The 20,641-nt window shown below is 48.2% G+C and overlaps 1 protein-coding gene across 1 annotated transcript in view; it reads left to right on the top strand.

The window, feature by feature from the left end:
• Window positions 1-20,641, top strand: part of FBXO41 (F-box protein 41) — a 437,558-nt gene that overhangs the window by 337,853 nt on the left and 79,064 nt on the right. Inside the window, exon 5 of the mRNA XM_069205615.1 lies at window positions 19,556-19,920. Coding sequence (XP_069061716.1) covers window positions 19,556-19,920 — 365 coding nt within the window. The remainder of the gene's footprint in view (window positions 1-19,555; window positions 19,921-20,641) is intronic.

Raw genomic sequence — 20,641 nt, 5'->3', positions numbered from 1 at the left:
TGACTATAATAGTGTAAGCGATCCTACCATTCAACGCTCGCACCTGCCCCTGCATGATTCCCCAGTGACTAGACTTGCATGCACATTCAAAGACTGGTAACAAAGGAGGGAGCTCACGGAATCATGGCACAGACAACACCCTGGAATTAGGGACTGCTCCTTTTACTCACACCTGCACAACCTATATGTGAGACTGGACTGGAGCACAGTGAGGCACACAGAATACCTTTGTCACACAGTCTTTGACAATAATCCGATACTACTTGCTCTAGATTGGCATAGGGAACCCCCCGAAGACCTGACTGGTGACTACAGGTGGAGACACTAGAGGACACAGCATTCCGGCATTCCATATGTGAGGCCATTAGGGAACTTTTTGAGGATAATACACGCTTGACGACGTACCCACTTATAGAATGGGATGCCTTCAAGGCAGTCATATGGGGCCGATGCATAGCAGATGTGGTGGAGGTTTGGCAAACCCTTATCCAAGAGGCCCAGTAGACAATATTGAGAAATCTAGAGAAACTATGACCTGATATTCAAGGGGTACATCAACAACTCCTAGACGTGAAGGAACAACTGGCAATATACATAGAAAAGGTTAGATGGGATGATCACAGGGAATAAATGATCAAAGGCCTAACTGAGCAAGACAAATCCAGGACACTGCTACCTGGCTTACCAACCCTGTACCTAGAAGCTCCTTAATGCTGGAAGTGGACTTGGACACAGGGATGACCCTTTATGGCCAACAGGATATCAACCACTGATTTGAAAGCTATTATACACTTCTGTATACCACTGCCCTTGAACCGCCCCAGTAGTCCCTACTGGCATTTCTGGAACAAACAGAGCTACCACACATTGCATTAAATTACAGGGAAGAAATCGGAGCCCCTATCACAATACCAGAAATATGTGCTGCGATTTAAACAAAGGCCTGGGGCAAGGCACCCGGGTCAGACGGCCTCCCCATAGAATTGTATGCCACATAGACAGAGGAAATAGCACCTAAACTAGTGGAGCTATGCACAACAAGAAGCAGGCTGCCTACCCCCCACTATGATTGAGGCAATTGTAGTCCCCTTACTGGAGCCGGAGCGCCACCTGGGATGTGCAGTCATACCGCCCGTTATCAAAGCTTAATCTCAATTACAAAATATTGAGCCGCATATTGGCATCCCGCCTCCTCCCACATATTCCAAGATTATACACCCTGACCAAACTGGGTTTATCCTGGGAAAAAATACCGTGCTAAAGATACTCAGACTATTCTCCAACACAGGGTCCCCTCCTCCTAGCAATACACATTTGGTAGTCTGAGATGGGATTATCTGTATCAGGTTATGGAAAAAATGGGATTAGGGAAGGATTCATACTGTGGACAAAGTTCCTGTACACGGGATCCTTGGCACGGGTGAAAATGGGTAAGACAATCTCTGGAGCCTATGTGGTTGTGAAGAGGACCAGACAGGGGTGTCCTCTCTTGCCTCTACTCTTTGCCATCACCGTAGACCCACTGGATTGCAGAGCACGAACAGAGGTGTTATAAAGAGGTCTAGACCGCCAAGGCACCTGTCATAAAATAGCACTATACACGGATGATATGCTTCTTTTCCTAAAGAATGCAACTTGGGACCTACCTGGGGCAATCTTCCTAGTGGAGCGATTTGGGAACATATCGGGCCTCCACATTAATTGCCAGAAATCAGTCATTTTCCCCCTTACCTATCACATGACACAACGCCACAATTTACAGGAGTTCACATGGGAGGGAGCATGCTTGAAATACTTAGGTGTCGAGATATACCACGAATCCAAAGATGTGTTAGAGGGGAACATAGGAATGGTGGTTCAGGCACTCTGCTCTAATGTGGGTTTTTGGGTGTTGCTCCCCTCATTTGTCATGGGCAAAGATGGTGGACCTCCCCCGTTTACTATATTTCTTTAACACACTCCCAGTAGTGATGCCCTGTAAAATCTTCAGGGAATTAAACACCCTGATGGTAGAACTACCTTAGGGAACTGGCAGACGCTGAGTATTGATTTCCAAACTCCGTAGGCCTACCACAGATGGAGACTAGCAGCACCTGATCTTGAGCTCTTATATCTATCTGTCCAGATCCAGTGATTTACCCAATGACTACATGTGGGACTGAACTCAGGTGGAGAGATCCCAAGAGGTACACCTGACAGAAAGACCTTATACCAATTATTCCTAGCACCCTTGAGACCTGAAGGGGGGAGCACTGCAGAACAAAAGAGTATTCGCCATTGCCGGAAACGCTGCCTACAGCGCATGTGCAACCTCCGCCCTACTCCCCAGAGATACCAATACAAATGATAGTAGCCATAGATGAAACTTGCACGCTGAAGGGAGCACTAGATTGGACAGCATATGGCATAGCAAAAGTAGGCGATTTGTACAGGGATGGCGAACTGTTATCCTTTCAAGACCTAGCTGAAACATTGGAACTACCCCGGGACAATTCCTACTACATAAGGCGCTGAGCTTGGCACTCAGAGATAGATGGAGCGTGGGGTCAGCAGAGCCACCGACCCACCAGGGTACGAGCATACTATGCACGACAACGGGTAAGGCGAAAGCCATACCACTCATATACCAAGCGCCTAGAGTTGACATTACCACACCATTAGCAGACTTACATCAGAAGTGGGAGGAGGATTTCACACACTATCTCCGACACACAATGGACCACAATCCTGGCCAACACCCGCACAATATCCCACAATGCTAGGCTCAGGCTGATGAACTATTACTCCCTACACCGGGCGTACCTTACACCTGGAAAGTGTATGTGAACATATGGAGCACAGGATCTGGGATGCCCTTGGTGTGGGGAGCACAGGGTCTGGGATGCCCTTGGTGTGGGGAGCACAGGGTCTGGGACGCCATTGGTGTGGGGAGCACAGGGTCTGGGACATCCTTGCTGTGGGGAGCACAGGGTCTGGGACGCCCTTGGTGTGGGAAGCACAGGATCTGGGATACCCTTGGTGTGGGGAGCACAGGGTCTGGAATGCCCTTGATGTGGGGAGCACAGGGTCTGGGATGGCCTTGGTGTGGGGAGCACAGGATCTGGGACGCCCTTGGTGTGGGTGGGGAGCACAGGGTCTGGGATGCCCTTGGTGTGGGGAGCACAGGGTCTTGGATGTCATTGGTGTGGGCAGCACAGGGTCTGGGATGCCCTTGGTGTGGGGAGCACAGGATCTGGAATGCCCTTGATGTGGAGAGCACAGGGTCTGGGATGCCCTTGGTGTGGGCAGCACAGGGTCTGGGATGCCCTTGGTGTGGGGAGCACAGGGTCTGGGATGCCTTTAGTGTGGGTGGGGAGCACAGGAACTGGGACTCCCTTGGTGTGGGGAGCACAGGGTCTGGGGCGCCCTAGGTGTGGATGGGGAGCACAGGATCTGGGACGCCCTTGGTGTGGGGAGCACAGGGTCTGGGATGCCCTTGGTGTGGGTGGGGAGCACAGGATCTGGGACGCCCTTGGTGTGGGGAGCACAGGGTCTGGGGCACCCTAGGTGTGGGTGGGGAGCAAAGGGTCTGGCATGCCCTTGGTGTGGGGAGCACAGGATCTGGGACGCCCTTAGTGTGGGACGCCCTTGGTGTGGGGAGCACAGGATCTGGGACGCCCTAGGTGTGGGGAGCTGAGTGCAGAAATGCTCCACATGGCCTGCGGCTGCTCAGCACTGCGGGAATCCTGGGAGGGCGTGATAACATGCATAACCAAAGTAACAGACAGAAAAACTTCCCTGCACCCACTGGTTTGCTTACTGGGGGGATTCCCGAGATTCCCGAGACCTAACAAACATAAAGTAACGACTAGGTCTGCCCTAATCTTAGCGAAACGAGAAATCACTATGAGGTGGAAAGACGCCTTGAGCCCCCAAATCCACAAATGGAAAGAAAAGGGTGGGATATGAGGGCTTGGTGGTGCTCCTGCGAGCACAGAGGGGGCGCAACACTATGGATATGACTAGAGCTCGGGGTGTCTTACTAAACTATCTGAAAGAAACAGACACTGAATCCCTTAAGAGTTCCCAACTATCTGTTCCTGAACCGGGGGAGACTTAGCAGTCTAGACTGAGGGGGGAGAGAGGAGACCTGTATCTGACAGGTGGTTATTCTATTGTGAATTCATATCGGTCCTTATTCGAAATGTAGCTTGAAAACAATAAAAAGCTGTTTAAAACAAGAAAATATGAACCGTCGGCAATTTACCACACCCCTCGTTTTGGAGGTGGGAATTGGACACAGGAGACAAAATCCCCTCTAGTCTTTGAAGTGGATCCTGAAAAATATGCAGTTGCAGGCAGAAGATTTCTCTCTGAAACCATGCAGTAGTCCCCTGTCTCCTTGGAGAGCTGAAACATAAGGAGCAAACTCCCTGGGGGCTGTAAGATGTCTTTATTTTGTTAAATATGTAATCGTGGGCACTGAAGTGTGGAGCATCTGCTAAACTCAGTCTCTGTGTGGAAAGCTTGGCTACCCAGCGGACTAAAAGAAACCGCTTTATATGAACGTTAATGCTGCCTCGCCTGACTTGAAAGAACAGAAGGGTTTAATGGGGGGCTCGATACTTCAATGACCCCCATTAAATAATTAGCAAACCAAAGGGGTCTCAGGAGCCTATATGCAATGGCAAGGTAAGACATATAAACAGAGAAATGACAGACTGACACATATTGGGGAACTCGTGGCAATGAGATCAGGGCATGGGGCGTTCTTCAATGTTTCATGTTTACAAAAATATTGCTTTTAATAAAATGAAACTCGACTCAGTGATATTGTCTCATGTGCATAGTTTAGACACTGAGAAGTGTCAAAAAATATGTTTTTGTCATTTTAAAGTCTACGTCATATTTTTTCATGACGTTTGTTCCCTGATTTACAACTTTTGATGGATTGCCTCGTGCTTTGCCTTTTAGAGCCAAGCCTGACCGCAGGCTCGGCTGTCCGCAAGGTTGACCATGCCCCACCAAGCCCCCCTCATTTTAGGGGCATACTTACAAGCCCCTAGTGCCTCCTTACGACACCCTAGCGTCATTTTGTTTACGCTACAGCAGCATCAAGGAGGCCTTTTCTCTGCGCCACATTTACATAGTGGTGCAATGCAACCATTGCGCCACATTGTAACCCCTTGTGCCACATTATGCCTGCACCAGGCATACATGTACGCAAGGGGAGCGTTCCCCCATTAAGAGGCCCAGAAAACTGGTGCAGTGAAATTTACGAGATTTCACTGCGCCATTTTCCCCGTCATTTTTAATGCCTGCCCAAGGCAGGTGTTAAAGTGACGCTCCCATTGTTTCCAATTGGCCTCCCCATGCATTGCTGGACTAGTGCCATCATTTTTGCCGCTTATCGGCCAACACGTCACAATGCCGTTAGGGGACGGCGACGCGGAGGGGCCCAAGAAAAGTGGTGCATCATAGCTGATGCGCCACTTTCTTGCAAATATGGCCCTTAGTGTCTTCTAAGCCCTTGAGGCAAATCACGGAGTGATGTGATGATGCCTCTGTTTCCAACTGTACATTTGGGGCTGAGTAACATTTATTCATTGCACATCTAAATCAGTTGTTATGCAGTCTAAAGGCTGCCTACCTCAGGGGGTGCAAGGCAAACGTTAAAACATGTGTTAATGCTGAAGACTAATGATTATCACATGAGGGCAACTTTCCAAAGCGCCTGTTTCTGGCAAGATACTTCCCCCAGCTTTCACTAAAGCGGAAAAAATGGATATTAGCGCACACAAAATGCACAGAATATTTACACACTGTTCTCACCATTTTTACCACCAGTGTTTGCACTGGTCTCAAAGACACAGCTGATGCTATATCACAGCAAATTGGAACCAGGCTCTCAGATTACAAAAATATGTGCTCAGCCTGTGAAGCTGAGCTTTCCCTGCCAGTGGACTGAGCTGTGTCTTCAGAGCAAGGCAGCATGCAGTAAGTGCAGGGTATGCACCTGGTACCCTCAGCCACCTCCCAAAAGGTGTCCTTGTGTGGTCCTACTAACTGTGTACCTCTTCTTAGAGGCACACAGTTAGAGCACCGCCAGAAAAGTGTGTTTGCCTCTGTGCCCACATCGGTAACATGGGCGTGTGCAGGGGCCAAGGTATTCCCTCATTTGCATGGTGTTCCTTGGAAATAAGCCAATGGCCTCCCAGTAAGTAATGCATGTGTGAAATGTGTGTCCGTTCCAGGCGTAATATAGAAGGGTCGCATCTGCCAGCTCTTCTGAAATATGTCAATGCCCAGGTGATGCAAAAAGCAGCACAGACTTCTCTGCACTGATACAACCTGATGACTGGTGCAAGTGTTACCAGTGCCAGGGTGTCTGGTACACTCAGCATTACCACTAGCGTTTTAAATGGCCCTGTTAAAAGGATGGGGGCACAAAAGACAAAATACCACAGATACCTCTCAGTATAAAAACCTGCTTCTGGAATAATGTCTCTATCACCTTAAACCTGTCTCTGCGCCCCACACTCCTTTTTTGTGTTTTCATATATGTTATACTTTTATGTCCTGGTAAATCAAACACCCCATCAGCAGTCGGTTTCGACCTTTCCTCCAGTCTGTCTGTGGCCTTCTGCAGATGCTACCTCTAGATCACATGTGCAGTACTACCGAGAAAACTTTTGGAAGATTTCTTTCTTTCTACAATTTGGGGAAATCTGCAGTAGCTTAACATTAGACCCCTCCCCCCCTCAGCCCCTGAAAAGTGGGGAGGCCTGTATGCTGACTAGGTCTGGCCTGAGAGCTCCCGACTTGGTCCAGGGTGTGGGGCTCTCCCTGTACTTTGCAGGGGGGGCCCGCAAATTTTGTTATGCCACTGGAAATCTGCACATAAGTGTGCCTCTTCTGCTGCAGGCTGCTCAGGGCTGAGAGTGGGCACATGGGATTCCCAAAGACAGAGGGTGGCCATAGATAGAGAAGGGGACACCAACAAATGCAACTTTGTGTGCATCGGCTAACCATCCCACCCAGGGGCTTATTTAGAAGAGGCTTGCACTGCCAGAGCGTCACTTTTTCTGACACAGCAACGTATGTTGCTGCATTTTTAGTAAGTTTTGAACAGTTTGATCTAGAAACAAAAATGTTTTGTATTAAAATATGAAGATTACTCAGCAGATGATCGATTATGTGGCAAATGCGGCTAATCTATAACTATGCGAAAAAGCCCGCTACCACACAATTGGATGATTTCAGTGACCCTGACTATAAGGCATCAGTTGATGTTTTTGATGTCTGCGCACACTCATATTCATAACAGAGGGCTTTTCTGCATCGGTATTTGGGGTCAGAAAGGGGGAAGGGATTTACAGGGCTGTGGCGTCCCCTTTTACAGAATGACCTGTATTGAAGGCAAGGACATATCAGGGAGCTTGGGAGTTATAATCCTAGGTTCTATGTGCAAAAAAGAAAGGTGAAATGGTGTGTCAGTGGAGCTTAAAAATCGAAACAACGCAGGTTTGGGTACGTTTTTACAGGCTAGCGGAGAATGTAACTCAGTCAATCAATCAGTATTTGAAGAGTGCAACCCTGTCACCCCTGAGGGTATCTGGACACTGAGGTTGCAAGGTCTCAATCGAAGAGCCAGGTCTTGAGTTTCTTCCTGAAGTCAGCTAGGTCTTGAGTTTCGTCCTGAAGTCAGCCAGGGAGGGTGATGTCCATAGGTGGAGGGGCAGCAGTGTAGGAGAAGGAACACCTTGCACTGTGACTGCGGCGATTGCGAAGGGTGTTTGCGAAGGCCAGAGCGGTCAAGCACAGATGTCTGGTGGGTTTGTGGAAGTTCACAGGGTGGTTGATGTAGGCCGGTCCCTTGTTGTGTAGGCCTTTGTAGGCATATGTAAGAATTTTTAACTGCATCTCTTCTGGGTGGGGAGCCAGTTGAGGTTCCTGAGGTGAGGGGAGATGTGGGTCTGTTTGGGAAGGTCTAGGAGGAGTCTACCTGCTTTCTTTTGTATGGTCTGGAGCCTCTTGAGGAATTAGGTGAAGATGCCGCCTTAGCGTGTTCTGTTGTAGTTTAGCCAGCTTATGGCGAGGGCCTGGGTGACGGTCTTCCTGGTGTCAATGGGATCCATCTGAAGATTCTGCAGAGCATGCATAGGGTGTGGAAGCAGGAGAAGGAGACTGTGTTGATGTGGTTCTTCATGATAAGTTTACTGTTGAGGATGAGGCTATGGTTGCGGGCGTGGTCTGTTGGGGTGGGAGTAGGGCCGAGCTCGGATGGCCATGAGCTGTTGTCCCATACAGAGGTGTTTTTCCCAAAGATCAACACTTCAGTTTTCGCCGGGTTGAGGTTAAGGCAGCTGGTTCTCATCCAGTCGGTGACAATGGTCATGGTGTTGCAGGAATTTGTTCTGGTGGTGGTGGGGTCTTCAGTGAGCAAGAGGATGTGTTGTGTGTCATAAGCATAGTGTGAGAAAGTAGCCTCTTGCTAGCCTTGTTACCCCCACTTTTGGCCTGTTTGTGAGTGTATGTCAGGGTGTTTTCACTGTCTCACTGGGATCCTGCTAGCCAGGGCCCAGTGCCCATAGTGAAAACCCTATGTTTTCAGTATGTGTGTTATGTGTCACTGGGACCCTGCTAGACAGGACCCCAGTGCTCATAAGTTTGTGACCTATAGGTATGTGTTCCCTGTGTGATGCCTAACTGTCTCACTGAGGCTCTGCTAACCAGAACCTCAGTGGTTATGCTCTCTTTACAAATTGTCACTAACAGGCTAGTGACCAATTTTACCAATTTACATTGGCATACTGGAACACCCTTATAATTCCCTAGTATATGGTACTGAGGTACCCAGGGTATTGGGGTTCCAGGAGATCCCTATGGGCTGCAGCATTTCTTTTGCCACCCATAGGGAGCTCTGACAATTCTTACAAAGGCCTGCCACTGCAGCCTGAGTGAAATAACGTCCACGTTATTTCACAGCCATTTTACACTGCACTTAAGTAAGTTATAAGTCACCTATATGTCTAACCTTTACCTGGTAAAGGTTGGGTGCTAAGTTACTTAATGTGTGGGCACCCTGGCACTAGCCAAGGTGCCCCCACATTGTTCAGGGCCAATTCCCCAGACTTTGTGAGTGCGGGGACACCATTACACGCGTGCACTACATATAGGTCACTACCTATATGTAGCTTCACAATGGTAACTCCGAATATGGCCATGTAACATGTCTATGATCATGGAATTGCCCCCTCTATGCCATCCTGGCATAGTTGGCACAATCCCATGATCCCACAGGTCTGTAGCTCAGACCTGGGTACTGCCAAACTGCCTTTCACGGGGTTTCACTGCAGCTGCTGCCAACCCCTCAGACAGGTTTCTGCCCACCTGGGGTCCAGCCAGGCTTGGCCCAGGATGGCAGAACAAAGGACTTCCTCTGAGAGAGGGTGTTACACCCTCTCCCTTTGGAAAATGGTACAAAGGAAAGGGGAGTGACCACTCCCCTGACCTGCACCTCCCCTGGTAGGTGGCCAGAGCTCCTCCAGTGTGCTCCAGACCTCTGCCATCTTGGAAACAGAGGTGCTGCTGGCACACTGGACTGCTCTGAGTGGCCAGTGCCAGCAGGTGACGTCAGAGACTCCTTCTGATAGGCTCCTTCAGGTGTTGCTAGCCTATCCTCTCTCCTAAGTAGCCAAACCCTCTTTTCTGGCTATTTAGGGTCTCTGTCTTTGGGGATTCCTTAGATAACGAATGCAAGAGCTCATCCGAGTTCCTCTGCATCTCTCTCTTCACCTTCTGCCAAGGAATCGACTGCTGACCGCGCTGGAAGCCTGCAAAACTGCATCAAAGTAGCAAAGACGACTACTGCAACTCTGTAACGCTGATCCTGCCGCCTTGTCGACTGATTTCCTGGTGGTGCATGCTGTGGGGGTAGTCTGCCTCCTCTCTGCACTAGAAGCTCCGAAGAAATCTCCCGTGGGTCGACGGAATCGTCCCCCTGCAACCGCAGGCACCAAAGAACTGCATCACCTGTACCCGGGGTCTCCTCTCAGCACGACGAGCGAGGTCCCTTGAATCCAGCAACTCTGTCCAAGTGACCCCCACAGTCCAGTGACTCTTCAGTCCAAGTTTGGTGGAGGTAAGTCCTTGCCTCCCCACGCCAGACTGCATTGCTGGGAACCGCGACTTTTGCAGCTACTCCGGCCTCCGTGCACTTCCGGCGGAAATCCTTTGTGCACAGTCCAGCCTGGGTCCACAGCACTCTAACCTGCATTGCACGACCTCCTAAGTTGTCCTCCGGCGACGTGGGACTCCTTTGTGCGACTTCGGGTGAGCTGCGTTTCACTCCACTTTGTGATGCCTGTTCCGGCACTTCTGCGGGTGCTGCCTGCTTCTGAGAGGGCTCCTTGTCTTGCTCGACGCCCCCTCTGTCCCCAGATGCAATTGGCGACATCCTGTTCCCTCCTGGGCTACAGCAGCATCCACAAACCGTGACCGCACGATTTGCAGCTAGCAAGGCTTGTTAGCGGTCTTTCTTCAGGAAAACACTTCTGCACGACTCTCCACGGCGTGAGGGATCCGTCCTCCAAAGGGAATGTTCCTAGCCCTTGTCGTTCCTGCAGAATCTTCAGCTTCTACTGTCCAGTAGCAGCTTCTTTGCACCCACAGCTGGCATTTCCTGGGCATCTGCCCATCTCCGACTTGCTTGTGACTTTTGGACTTGGTCCCTTGTTCCACAGGTACCCTCGTTTGGAAATCCATCGTTGTTGCATTGCTGATTTGTGTCTTTCCTGCAGAATTCCCCTATCACGACTTCTATGTCCTTTGGGGAACCTTAGTGCACTTAGCACTCACTTTTCAGGGTCTTGGGGTGGGCTATTTTTCTAACATTAACTGTTTTCTTACAGTCCCAGCGACCCTCTACAAGGTCACATAGGTTTGGGGTCCATTCGTGGTTCGCATTCCACTTTTGGAGTATATGGTTTGTGTTGCCCCTATCCCTATGTGTCCCCATTGCATCCTGTTGTAACTATACATTGTTTGCACTGTTTTCTAATATTATTACTGCATATTTTGGTATTGTGTACATATATCTTGTGTATATTTGCTATCCTCATACTGAGGGTACTCACTGAGATACTTTTGGCATATTGTCATAAAAATGAAGTACCTTTATTTTTAGTATATCTGTGTATTGTGTTTTCTTGTGATATTGTGCATATGACACTAGTGGTACTGTAGGAGCTTCACTCGTCTCCTAGTTCAGCCTAAGCTGCTCTGCTAAGCTACCATTATCTATCAGCCTAAGCTGCTAGACACCCTATACACTAATAAGGGATAACTGGGCCTGGTGCAAGGTGCAAGTACCCCTAGGTACTCACTACAAGCCAGTCCAGCCTCCTACACATAGGATATGATGTTGAGTCAGTGGGATTTGACGATGTCAGAGCGGGGGGTCATGTAGGTGTTGAATAGTGTAAAGCTGAGGGAAGACCCTTGGTTTGGAGGCGAAGGCAGGTAGGTGGATTCCCTGCATTCATCCGGTGAGGAAGGAGGTGATCCACTTGAGGGAGTTGCCCTGGATGCCAATGCTGTTGAGCCTGTTGATGCGGTTGTGGTGGGATATGGTGTTGAATGCCGCTAATAAGTCAAAGAGGATCAGGGCTGCTGTCTCCCAGTGGTCGAGGAGGGATCTGAAGTCATCTGTGCCCGTCATCAAGGCTGTCTCTGTGCTGTGGGTGGTGCAGAAGCTGAATTGAGAGGCCTCAAGCACATTTTTTGTCCAGGTGTTGGTACTGACCTTCTCCAGAACTTTGGCCGGGTTCGGGAGCAGTGAGATGGGGCAGTCATTTTTTAGTTCATTGGGATAGACGGAGGGCTTCTTCATGAGAGGTCTGATCTCTGCGTGTTTCCATATGTTGGGTAAGGTTGCCGTGGTGATGAAGGCATTGAGGATGTTGGTGAGTTCTGTGTCTATTTTCTTAGTTACCAGGTTGGAAAAATGGTGGGGGCAGAGGTTGGTGGGAAGAGGTCTTGATGGCTGCGGTGGTCTGCGTGGTGAGCGGGATCCAAGTAGTGATTGCTTGGTTGGTGTGCGTGGGTGGGTCGAAGTTGTTGAGCTTGACCTCGGGTGGGGTATTGAAGTTATTGTAGATGGTGGCTATCTTGCTGTGGGAATAGTCCAATAGGGTGTCACAGAGTTCTTGGGACAAGCGGATAGTGTTCTACATGGCTAAAGGGATGAAAAATTATTTGATTATGTGAAAGAATTTCTTTTTTCAATGCGGTTTGTGAGAGCTGCTCTCTTTGGGCCTGATTTAGAACTCGGCGGAAGGGTTACTCCGGCACAAGGGTGACAGATATCATGTCCTCTGAAATCTAAATCCCATAGGACATCATAGGATTTAGATTTCAGTGGATAGAAAATCCGTCACCGTTGTGACAGAGTAACCCATCTGCTGAGTTCTGAATCAGGCCCTTAGTGTCCTTGATGCATTGGTGGTAGTTATTGAGTGCTGATTTGTAGTCAGATCGGTCTGAGGTCTTTTTGGTGGTGCACCATTGTTTCTTTAATCCTTAGTAGTTGTGCTTGATGGTTCTGAGTTCTAGGGTATACCAGCTGGCTTGTCTTGAGGCTTTTTTGGTTTTGGCTGACTTTATAGGGACGACTCTGTTGATGCATTTGGTGATCCAGAAGGAAAGGTTCTGGATGGCCTGCTCTAGATCTGGTGCGCCTTCGGGCTAAATGGTGCTGAGAGCCTGTGTCCACTGGGTTTCCGTCACTTTGCTCCAGCTGCGGTGAGAGATATTGGGGGGCTTTGTAGTGCTGACTTGGGCACCTATGATGGTGAAGTGGACGGTAACGTGGTTGACCAACCAAGATCTCTGGTGGGGCTGTATTTGACTTTGTCACTGGATGTGAAGATCGGGTCTAGTGTATGTCCTGCTTTGTGAGTGGGGCCAGTAACCAGTTGGGTGAGGCCGGTGTTGTTCATGCTCTTCAGGAGGGTGGTGGTGTTGGCATTGTTCAGGTCGTCGAGTGGAAGTTTGAAGTCACGGAGTACAATGTAGTGTTTGGAGATGGCGGGTCGGGGTCCAGGGGGTTGGTAGGTGCCTCTAATGGTCGTCTTAGCGTCAGTTAGAAGTTGAAAGTTGAGGTGTTCCATGATAGGTGTGGGGTCGTCTTCAGTGGCGCGGCTTTGGATGGTTTCCTTGTGGACGATGGAAATGCCTCCTCTGTATTTGTTTGTGCGGTCTCTGTGTATCATCATGTAGCCGTTTGGCGTTGCGATGGCTATGTCAGGGTTTGAGGAGGGGCTGAGCCTCGTCTCGGTGATGAAGATTACGTTGGGGGTGAGGGTGGTGATGGTGTCCCAGATTTCTGTGGCATGTTTACAGAGGGATCGGTCATTGAGTAGAACGCATTGAAGCAGTTCTGGGGCACTCAGGATCTTCTGGGGGGTTAGTGGGGGTTCCTGCATGGGCGGGCGGCCCTGTGTTGCAGGAGAAGTGGCAGTGTTGGCAGGTGAAAGGTCCTTCAGTTGAGCCGGTGGGGACGTTCAGCAGTTGTTGTAGCATCTGGAGTCCATGGCTTGGAGCTTTGTGTAGGAGTACCAGTGGGTGGCGGGAGGGCCAGAGTTCCTGGTGCTGGGCGTGGCCCAGACACAGATGGGTACAGACTGTCTTGCCTTTGATGCACCAGTGGTTTGGCTGTGCTGCGGCCTCCATTAACTAGGTCCTGGGGGAGGGAAGGGCACAGATGGAAGTGGGCGGGACTGGCGGGTTGCGAGAAACGGGCCGGAAGAGAGCAGTGGGAAAATGGAGTGCCAGCAAAACAGTGAGAAAAACAATGAAGATGCAATGAACTACAAAAGCTAACAATGCAAATTCAGTGACAGTGGGGTAAATACAATGTAGACCATACTAAGCAAACGACAGAGGAGTTACAATGGAAAAGCACAGCATGAACAAAGGAGTTACTAGTTACAGTTACAAACAGCACACAGGGCAGGAGAAGTGTGCCGTGGAGAGCCGCGGGTCAGCAGGATGCAGCGCTCTGACTGCTAGGCCAGAGACGATGAAACAGGGGGACCTGGCACAGGGACCAGCTCAACGATGGTGCAATGTGTTAGTTACAGATACAACTTCAGACCGCAGTGCAAACCTTCAGATCACAGTATTAAATACTCTGTAGCTTTCAAAGCTGCTTTGAACGTTATTGTCTTACACACAGAAACAAGCACTGGCAAAGCCAATAGGTCTGGCTGCAATTGCACTTGCGAGCACATCCAGCTAAAGTATCAAACAGTCTTCAGAGTTCATCAAGACAAATCTTCTTTCACTCTCAAATTTCCGCACAGAGCATGCTTGTGGCAGCTGATACATGTTTCATCACTTAGCAGTAACCCAATGACTTTGTCAGGGCTCGAAAAGATATACACAAATATTCAGTAAGTCCCTAGGGATCAAACCAGCTAATAGCGGTGATTCCTGACCATCACCGTAAAGAAACCAGTGAATCACATGCAAGAAAAAACATCCATACTTGTTATAAAAAAAAACAAAATTGTGCAGGAGATTTTACAGTGATTTTTTGTACAAGCAAACAAAACACAAGATGGCCATCTGTAGAAAAGTGTGTTAAATTAGGTGAGAAATAGAATCATTATTATCTAAGGTCTAAGTAAAAGAGGATCAAAGGAACAGTCCGTGACTATAAGAAAAAGGAAAATAGCCATAAAACCACCAAAAATGTAATTCAGGCAATATTTGGAGACCCAGTATTTTAAAGAGGAGAGTGAAATGAAATATGAAATAAATGTTAGAAAGATCCCCATACTGATAAGGTGAAGGCTAGATCAGTCCGAGGATAAGAATAAATATTAGGACAGGCAGAAATTCCTCACCATAAAAATGTGGTATGGGTGAGAAAAGTCTCAATAGGTCTTCAAATATAGAGTGTGATAAGTAATCAGTAGAAAGTGAAATATAAGAATTTAGGATCAAATTAGTTTAACAGATGAGCCAATATTCCAATACACGAGGTTGGAAAAACACACCTCTAATCCCCACTATTGTTCTATGGTCGGGGACAGAAAATGTGCCGAAGAAATTGTGGCTATCATGACCATGGCTGTAGTGAAATAAAATGACCAAGGCTAGGTACGGAAGTGTGTCCTCCAGTGAGATCCATGTGTGATAAATAATAAGATTTAAATGCCAGCATGTAACTGTTGCAGGGTTTGAGGCAACTACACAGTGGTAAGGTTGTCTCTAGGTAAAGTACCCAATGACATGGAAAGATATCCAGGTCAGGGTCACAAGGAAAAAATAGATGGAAAAGAAGAAATATCCTAGGACTGGTAAGTGGTGGTAAAATTGACACAGATATTGCTCGCGATGGGTACTAGTCTACTTGGGTTGAAAAGTTACTCCGGTGTGTAAAATTAATTCAACTACAGACAACAAATTGGTGGGAATCTCCAATCAAGGGCAATAGTGTGTGTCTGGGTGTGATCCTCTAATTGATTGTGAATAAAGAGATAACAAATCGTTTATGCAAGTTGCATGAGCAAAGTTACACAACTAAAGAGCACGGCAAGGGACACATGCATACTAAACAAATGGGTAATAGTGTGTCCGTCAAGTGCAGATTCATAAATGGTGATTGTAGGAGGCTGGCCTGGCTTGTAGTGGGTACCAGGGGTACCTACACCTTGTGCCAGGTCCAGTTATCCCTTATTAGTGTAGAAGAGGTGTTTCTAGCAGCTTAGACTGATAGAAGGTAGCTATGGCAAAGCAGCTTAGGCTGAACTAGCAGACATGTAAAGCTCCTACTATACCACTTATATCATATGCACAATATCATAAGAAAACACAATACACAGAGTTACTAAAAATAAAGGTACTTTATTTTTATGACAATATGCCGAAAGTATCTCAGTGAGTACCCTCAGTAAGAAGGTAATATATATATATATATATATATATATATACACAAGTTATATGTACACAAACCAAAATTAGGTAAGTAATAGCAAGAAAAGTAATGCAAGCAGTGTAGAATTACAATACGTTGCAATAGGAGCACATAGGTATAGGGGCAACACAAACCATATACTCCAAAAGTGGAATGCAAACCACGAATGGACCCCAGACCCTTGTGAGCTTGTAGAGGGTTGCTGGGACTGTAAGAAAACAGTGAGGGTTAGAAAAATACCACACCCCAAGACCCTGAAAAGTAGGAGTAAAGTGCACCTACTACCCCCAGAGAGCACAGAAGTCATGATAGGGGGATTCTGCAGGAAGAACAAACACCAGCAATGCAACAACAGTGGATTTCTGGACCTGAGTACCTGTAAGACAAGGGGACCAAGTCCAATAGTCGCAACAGTGTCGAGAGTGGGCAGGAGCCCAGGAAATGCCAGCTGAAGATGCAAGAAAGCTCCCACTGGGTGGAAGAAGCTTGGAGTTCTGCAAGAAAGAAGAGGACTAGGGACTTCTGCTTTGGAAGAGAGATGTCCCACGTCGCGATGAAGCTTGTAGAGATGTTCTCACACAGAAAGACCGCAAACAAGCCTTGCTAGCTGCAAGGGTTGCAGTAGAGGTTTTTGGGTGCTGCTGTGGCCCAGGAGGGACCAGGATGTCGCCTTTTGGAGGAGGACACAGAGGGGGAGTCCAGCAACTCAGGGAGCCCTCACAGAAGCAGGCAGCACCCGCAGAAGTACCCTAACAGGCATTTAGAAGAAAAGTGAACCAGAGTCCATGCAAAGTCACAAAAGGGAGTCCCACGACGCTGGAGGACAACTCAGAAGGTTGTGCACTGCAGGATGGAGTGCTGAGGACCCAGGCTTGGCTGTGCACAAAGGAAATCCTGGAAGAGTGCACAGGAGCCGGAGCACCTGCAAATCATATGGTACACAGCTGTGCAGTCTAGCGTGGGGAGGCAAGGACTTACCTCTACCAAACTTGGACTGAAGAGTTACTGGACTGTGGGAGTCACTTGGACAGAGTTGCTGTGTTCCAGGGACCACGCTCGTCAGGATGAGAGGGGACCCAGAGGACCAATGTTACAGTCTTTTGGTGCCTGCGTTAGCAGGGGGAAGATTCCGTCGACCCATGGGAGATTTCTTCAGAGCTTCTGGTGAAGGGTGAAGGCAGGCTACCCCCAGAGCATGTGCCACCTGGAAACAGTCGAGAAAGCCAGCAGGATTAGGCGCTACAATGTTGCTGGTAGTCGTCTTGCTACTTTGTTGCGGTTTTTCAGGCATCCTGGAGCAGTCAGCGGTTGATCCTTTGGTAGAAGGTTAAGAGGGAGATGCAGAGGAACTCTGGTGAGCTCTTGCATTCGTTATCTACAGAATTCCCCAAAGCACAGACCCTAAATAGCCAGAAAAGGAGGTTTGGCTACCAAGGAAGGAGTATTGGCTGCCAAGAGAGGTAAGAGCCTATCAGAAGGAGCCTCTGACATCATCTGCTTGCACTGGCCACTCAAAGCAGTCCAGTGTGCCCCCAACACCTCTGTTTCCAAGATGGCAGAGGTCTGGGACACACTGGAGGAGCTCTGGTCACCTCCCCTGGGAGGTACTGGTCAGGGGAGTGGTCACTCCCCTTTCCTTTGTCCAGTTTCACGCCAGAGCAGGGCTGGGGGATCCCTGAACCGGTGTAGACTGGCTTATGCAGAGATGGGCACCATCTGTGCCCATCAAAGCATTTCCAGAGGCTGGGGGAGATGCTCCAACCCTTCACACCTATTTCCAAAGGGAGAGGGTGTAACACCCTCTCTCAGAGGAAATCCTTTGTTCTGCCTTCCTGGGCCAGGGCTGCCTGGACCCTAGGAGGGCAGAAACCTGTCTGAGGGGTTGGCAGCAGCAGCAGCTGCAGTGGAGCCCCTGGAAAGGCAGTTTGGCAGTACCCGGGTTCTGTGCTAGGGATCCGGGGGATCATGGAATTCCATGATCTTAGACATGTTACATGGACATGTTCGGAGTTACCATTGGGACACTATACATAGGTAGTGACCTATGTATAGTGCACATGTGTAATGGCGCCCCGCACTCACAAAGTCTGGGGAATTTGCCCTGAATGATGTGGGGGCACCTTGGCTAGTGCCAGGGTGCCCACACACTAAGTAACTTTGCACCCAACCTTCACCCGGTGAAGGTTAGGCATATAGGTGACTTATAAGTTACTTAAGTGCAGTGGTAAATGGCTGTGAAATAACGTGGACGTTATTTCACGCAGGCGGCACTGGCAGGCTTGTGTAAGAATTGTCAGAGCTCCCTATGGGTGGCAAAAGAAATGCTGCAGCCCATAGGGATCTCCTGGAACCCCGATACCCTGGTACCTCAGTACCATATATTAGGGAATTATATGGGTGTACCAGTATGCCAATGTGAATTGGTAAATTTAGTCACTAGCTTGTTAGTGACAAATTTGGAAAGCAGAGAGAACATAACCACTGAGGTTCTGGTTAGCAGAGCCTCAGTGAGACAGTTAGTCATCGCACAGGGAACACATACAGGGCACACTTATGAGCACTGGGGCCCTGGCTGGCAGGGTCCCAGTGACACATAGACTAAAACAACATATATACAGCGAAATATGGGGGTAACATGCCAGGCAAGATGGTACTTTCCTACAGTGATCGCCACTGCGGTGACAGGCATGCTAAGTAAGTAACTTCCCACTAGGTACATATTGTCTATAGTATATATCCATCAAAAGATCTTCTAATTTCGGGAGAAGTAGTGAGTTGCCATTATCCCCTCAGGGTGGTGACTGATGGCATCCAAAAACAATTCTCCAAAATGATTACGGTCCTAAGAATATGGAAACATTAAGATACATCTGACTGTCCTTGCAAAGAATAATCTGGTCATGAGGTCATGTTTGTATGTTATGTTGTGTTAAATAGTAATGTGAAGCGCTTCTTTCACTGTTGTGTGGTCTTTAAGTGCTAGGAGCGCACATCAACCAACAGCACAAGTTTAGCAGAACAATATTTGTGTCCAGTTGAACTTTAAAGATATGAGGTTACAGGCGCACACACTCCCTCCAGAAGGTCTCTTGGTTCTATTGACAAATACTTTGGAATGCTGGAAGGCTGAATGGACCCGCATCAAATACGTTCCATGGAGGATTTTGACAACAAACAATGTCAGACCTGCTCCTCCAGAATATCATATGCAAACACAGGGCCTGATTTAGATATTGGTGGACAGGTCACTCCGTCACAATGGTGACGGATATCACGTCTGCTGAAATCTAAATCCCATTATAGCCTATAGGATTTAGACTTTGGTGTATAGGATATCCGTCACCGTTGCCATGGAGCAACTTGTCTGCTAATTTCTAAATCAGTCCCATAGTTCTGTGTTGCCAATCACTGTCTTTGTTGACATCCAGCCAGGCCTATATTACTCTGACTGTTCAGATATCCATCAATGTTTTTTTTGTTATCAATGAGCGTTGTCAATAAAGTAAGTTGTAAACTTAAGTCATTTTAGTTGATCAATAATACAGTGAATCTCACAGCTATATTTCTATATTTTATTGTCTTTTTATTCAGTGCCTCCAGCAGGGTGAAAACCATGTCACAGAGTTCTGGGTGCTATGACAGCGATGGAGGAGAGCACAACATGGCAGACGAAATCTCAGAGGGGCACCAGTATCAAAGCCAGAGCCGGGGCCTGGACAGCAGCTGCGAGAGACCTGGTAATGTGCGGAGTTCTGGTCTCCGCCGGCAGGCCATCCAGAACTGGCACCGGCGACCATATCGGAATAGCACAGAAGGAGAAGAGGGGGACATCTCAGATGTAGGCTCCAGAACGACAGAATCAGAGGTGGAAATGTGGGAACAAGACCACTACTCCTCATTGGAGGCCCAGCAGTCAAACTGTGGCAGGGCGGCCAGAGGATGCAGGCCATCTGCAGGTGAGTACCCATCCTTAAAGGTTCACAATTATGTAAAACCACAACATGAGCTTTGTGGGTGCACCCAGGTTGGACTAGACACCTAATGCCACAGGTGGATATCTTGTAAATGTCTTGTGTAATCTTCCAGAGAAGGAGCTTACTATAGAGGAAAAAAGAGTCAATCACATAAATGCAAAGTCACAAAGCCTATGTTTTGTTACACCTCCTTCTTTTATTGCTTTTATTCTGCCACATGCAAATAGTGGAAGGATATTTCTTCTTGTAAAATCAGATTTTATTTGAGGAATGGCTCATGAATAGTGTGGTTGAGGTGGCTACTGTGATTGGCACCAAGATATCCAGCAATTTTATTGTATCTTCTTGGTAATCGAATGCTAAATTTGAAACAGATACAATGTGATAGTCTTCTATTATTTGTAAACTGTACTACTGGGATTATATAGATATAGCTAAACATCATCTGTTCACAGTCCCTGACTCAGACCCCCCAATTTCCTTACTCTGCCATACTTCATAGGAAAATGGGGCTACAGTCAGTATAGAAAAGAGGAAAACGCAGAAGTGGCTAGTGTCACAACAGAGATGAAATGGGACTGAGGGGAAAACATTGGTCATCACCGAGACAGTGACCTGTATAGCAGGGAACCGATCCCAAAACCTCCAGTCTGAAATCTCCTTGTGGATCAAATGTGAATTTACCAATGACCAGCTGAAGGCC

This window comes from Pleurodeles waltl, chromosome 1_2 (assembly GCF_031143425.1).
Source record: "Pleurodeles waltl isolate 20211129_DDA chromosome 1_2, aPleWal1.hap1.20221129, whole genome shotgun sequence".
Lineage (NCBI taxonomy): Eukaryota > Metazoa > Chordata > Amphibia > Caudata > Salamandridae > Pleurodeles > Pleurodeles waltl.
Note: the sequence above shows the minus strand (reverse complement) of the source record. Positions and strands in the feature narration are given on the sequence as shown.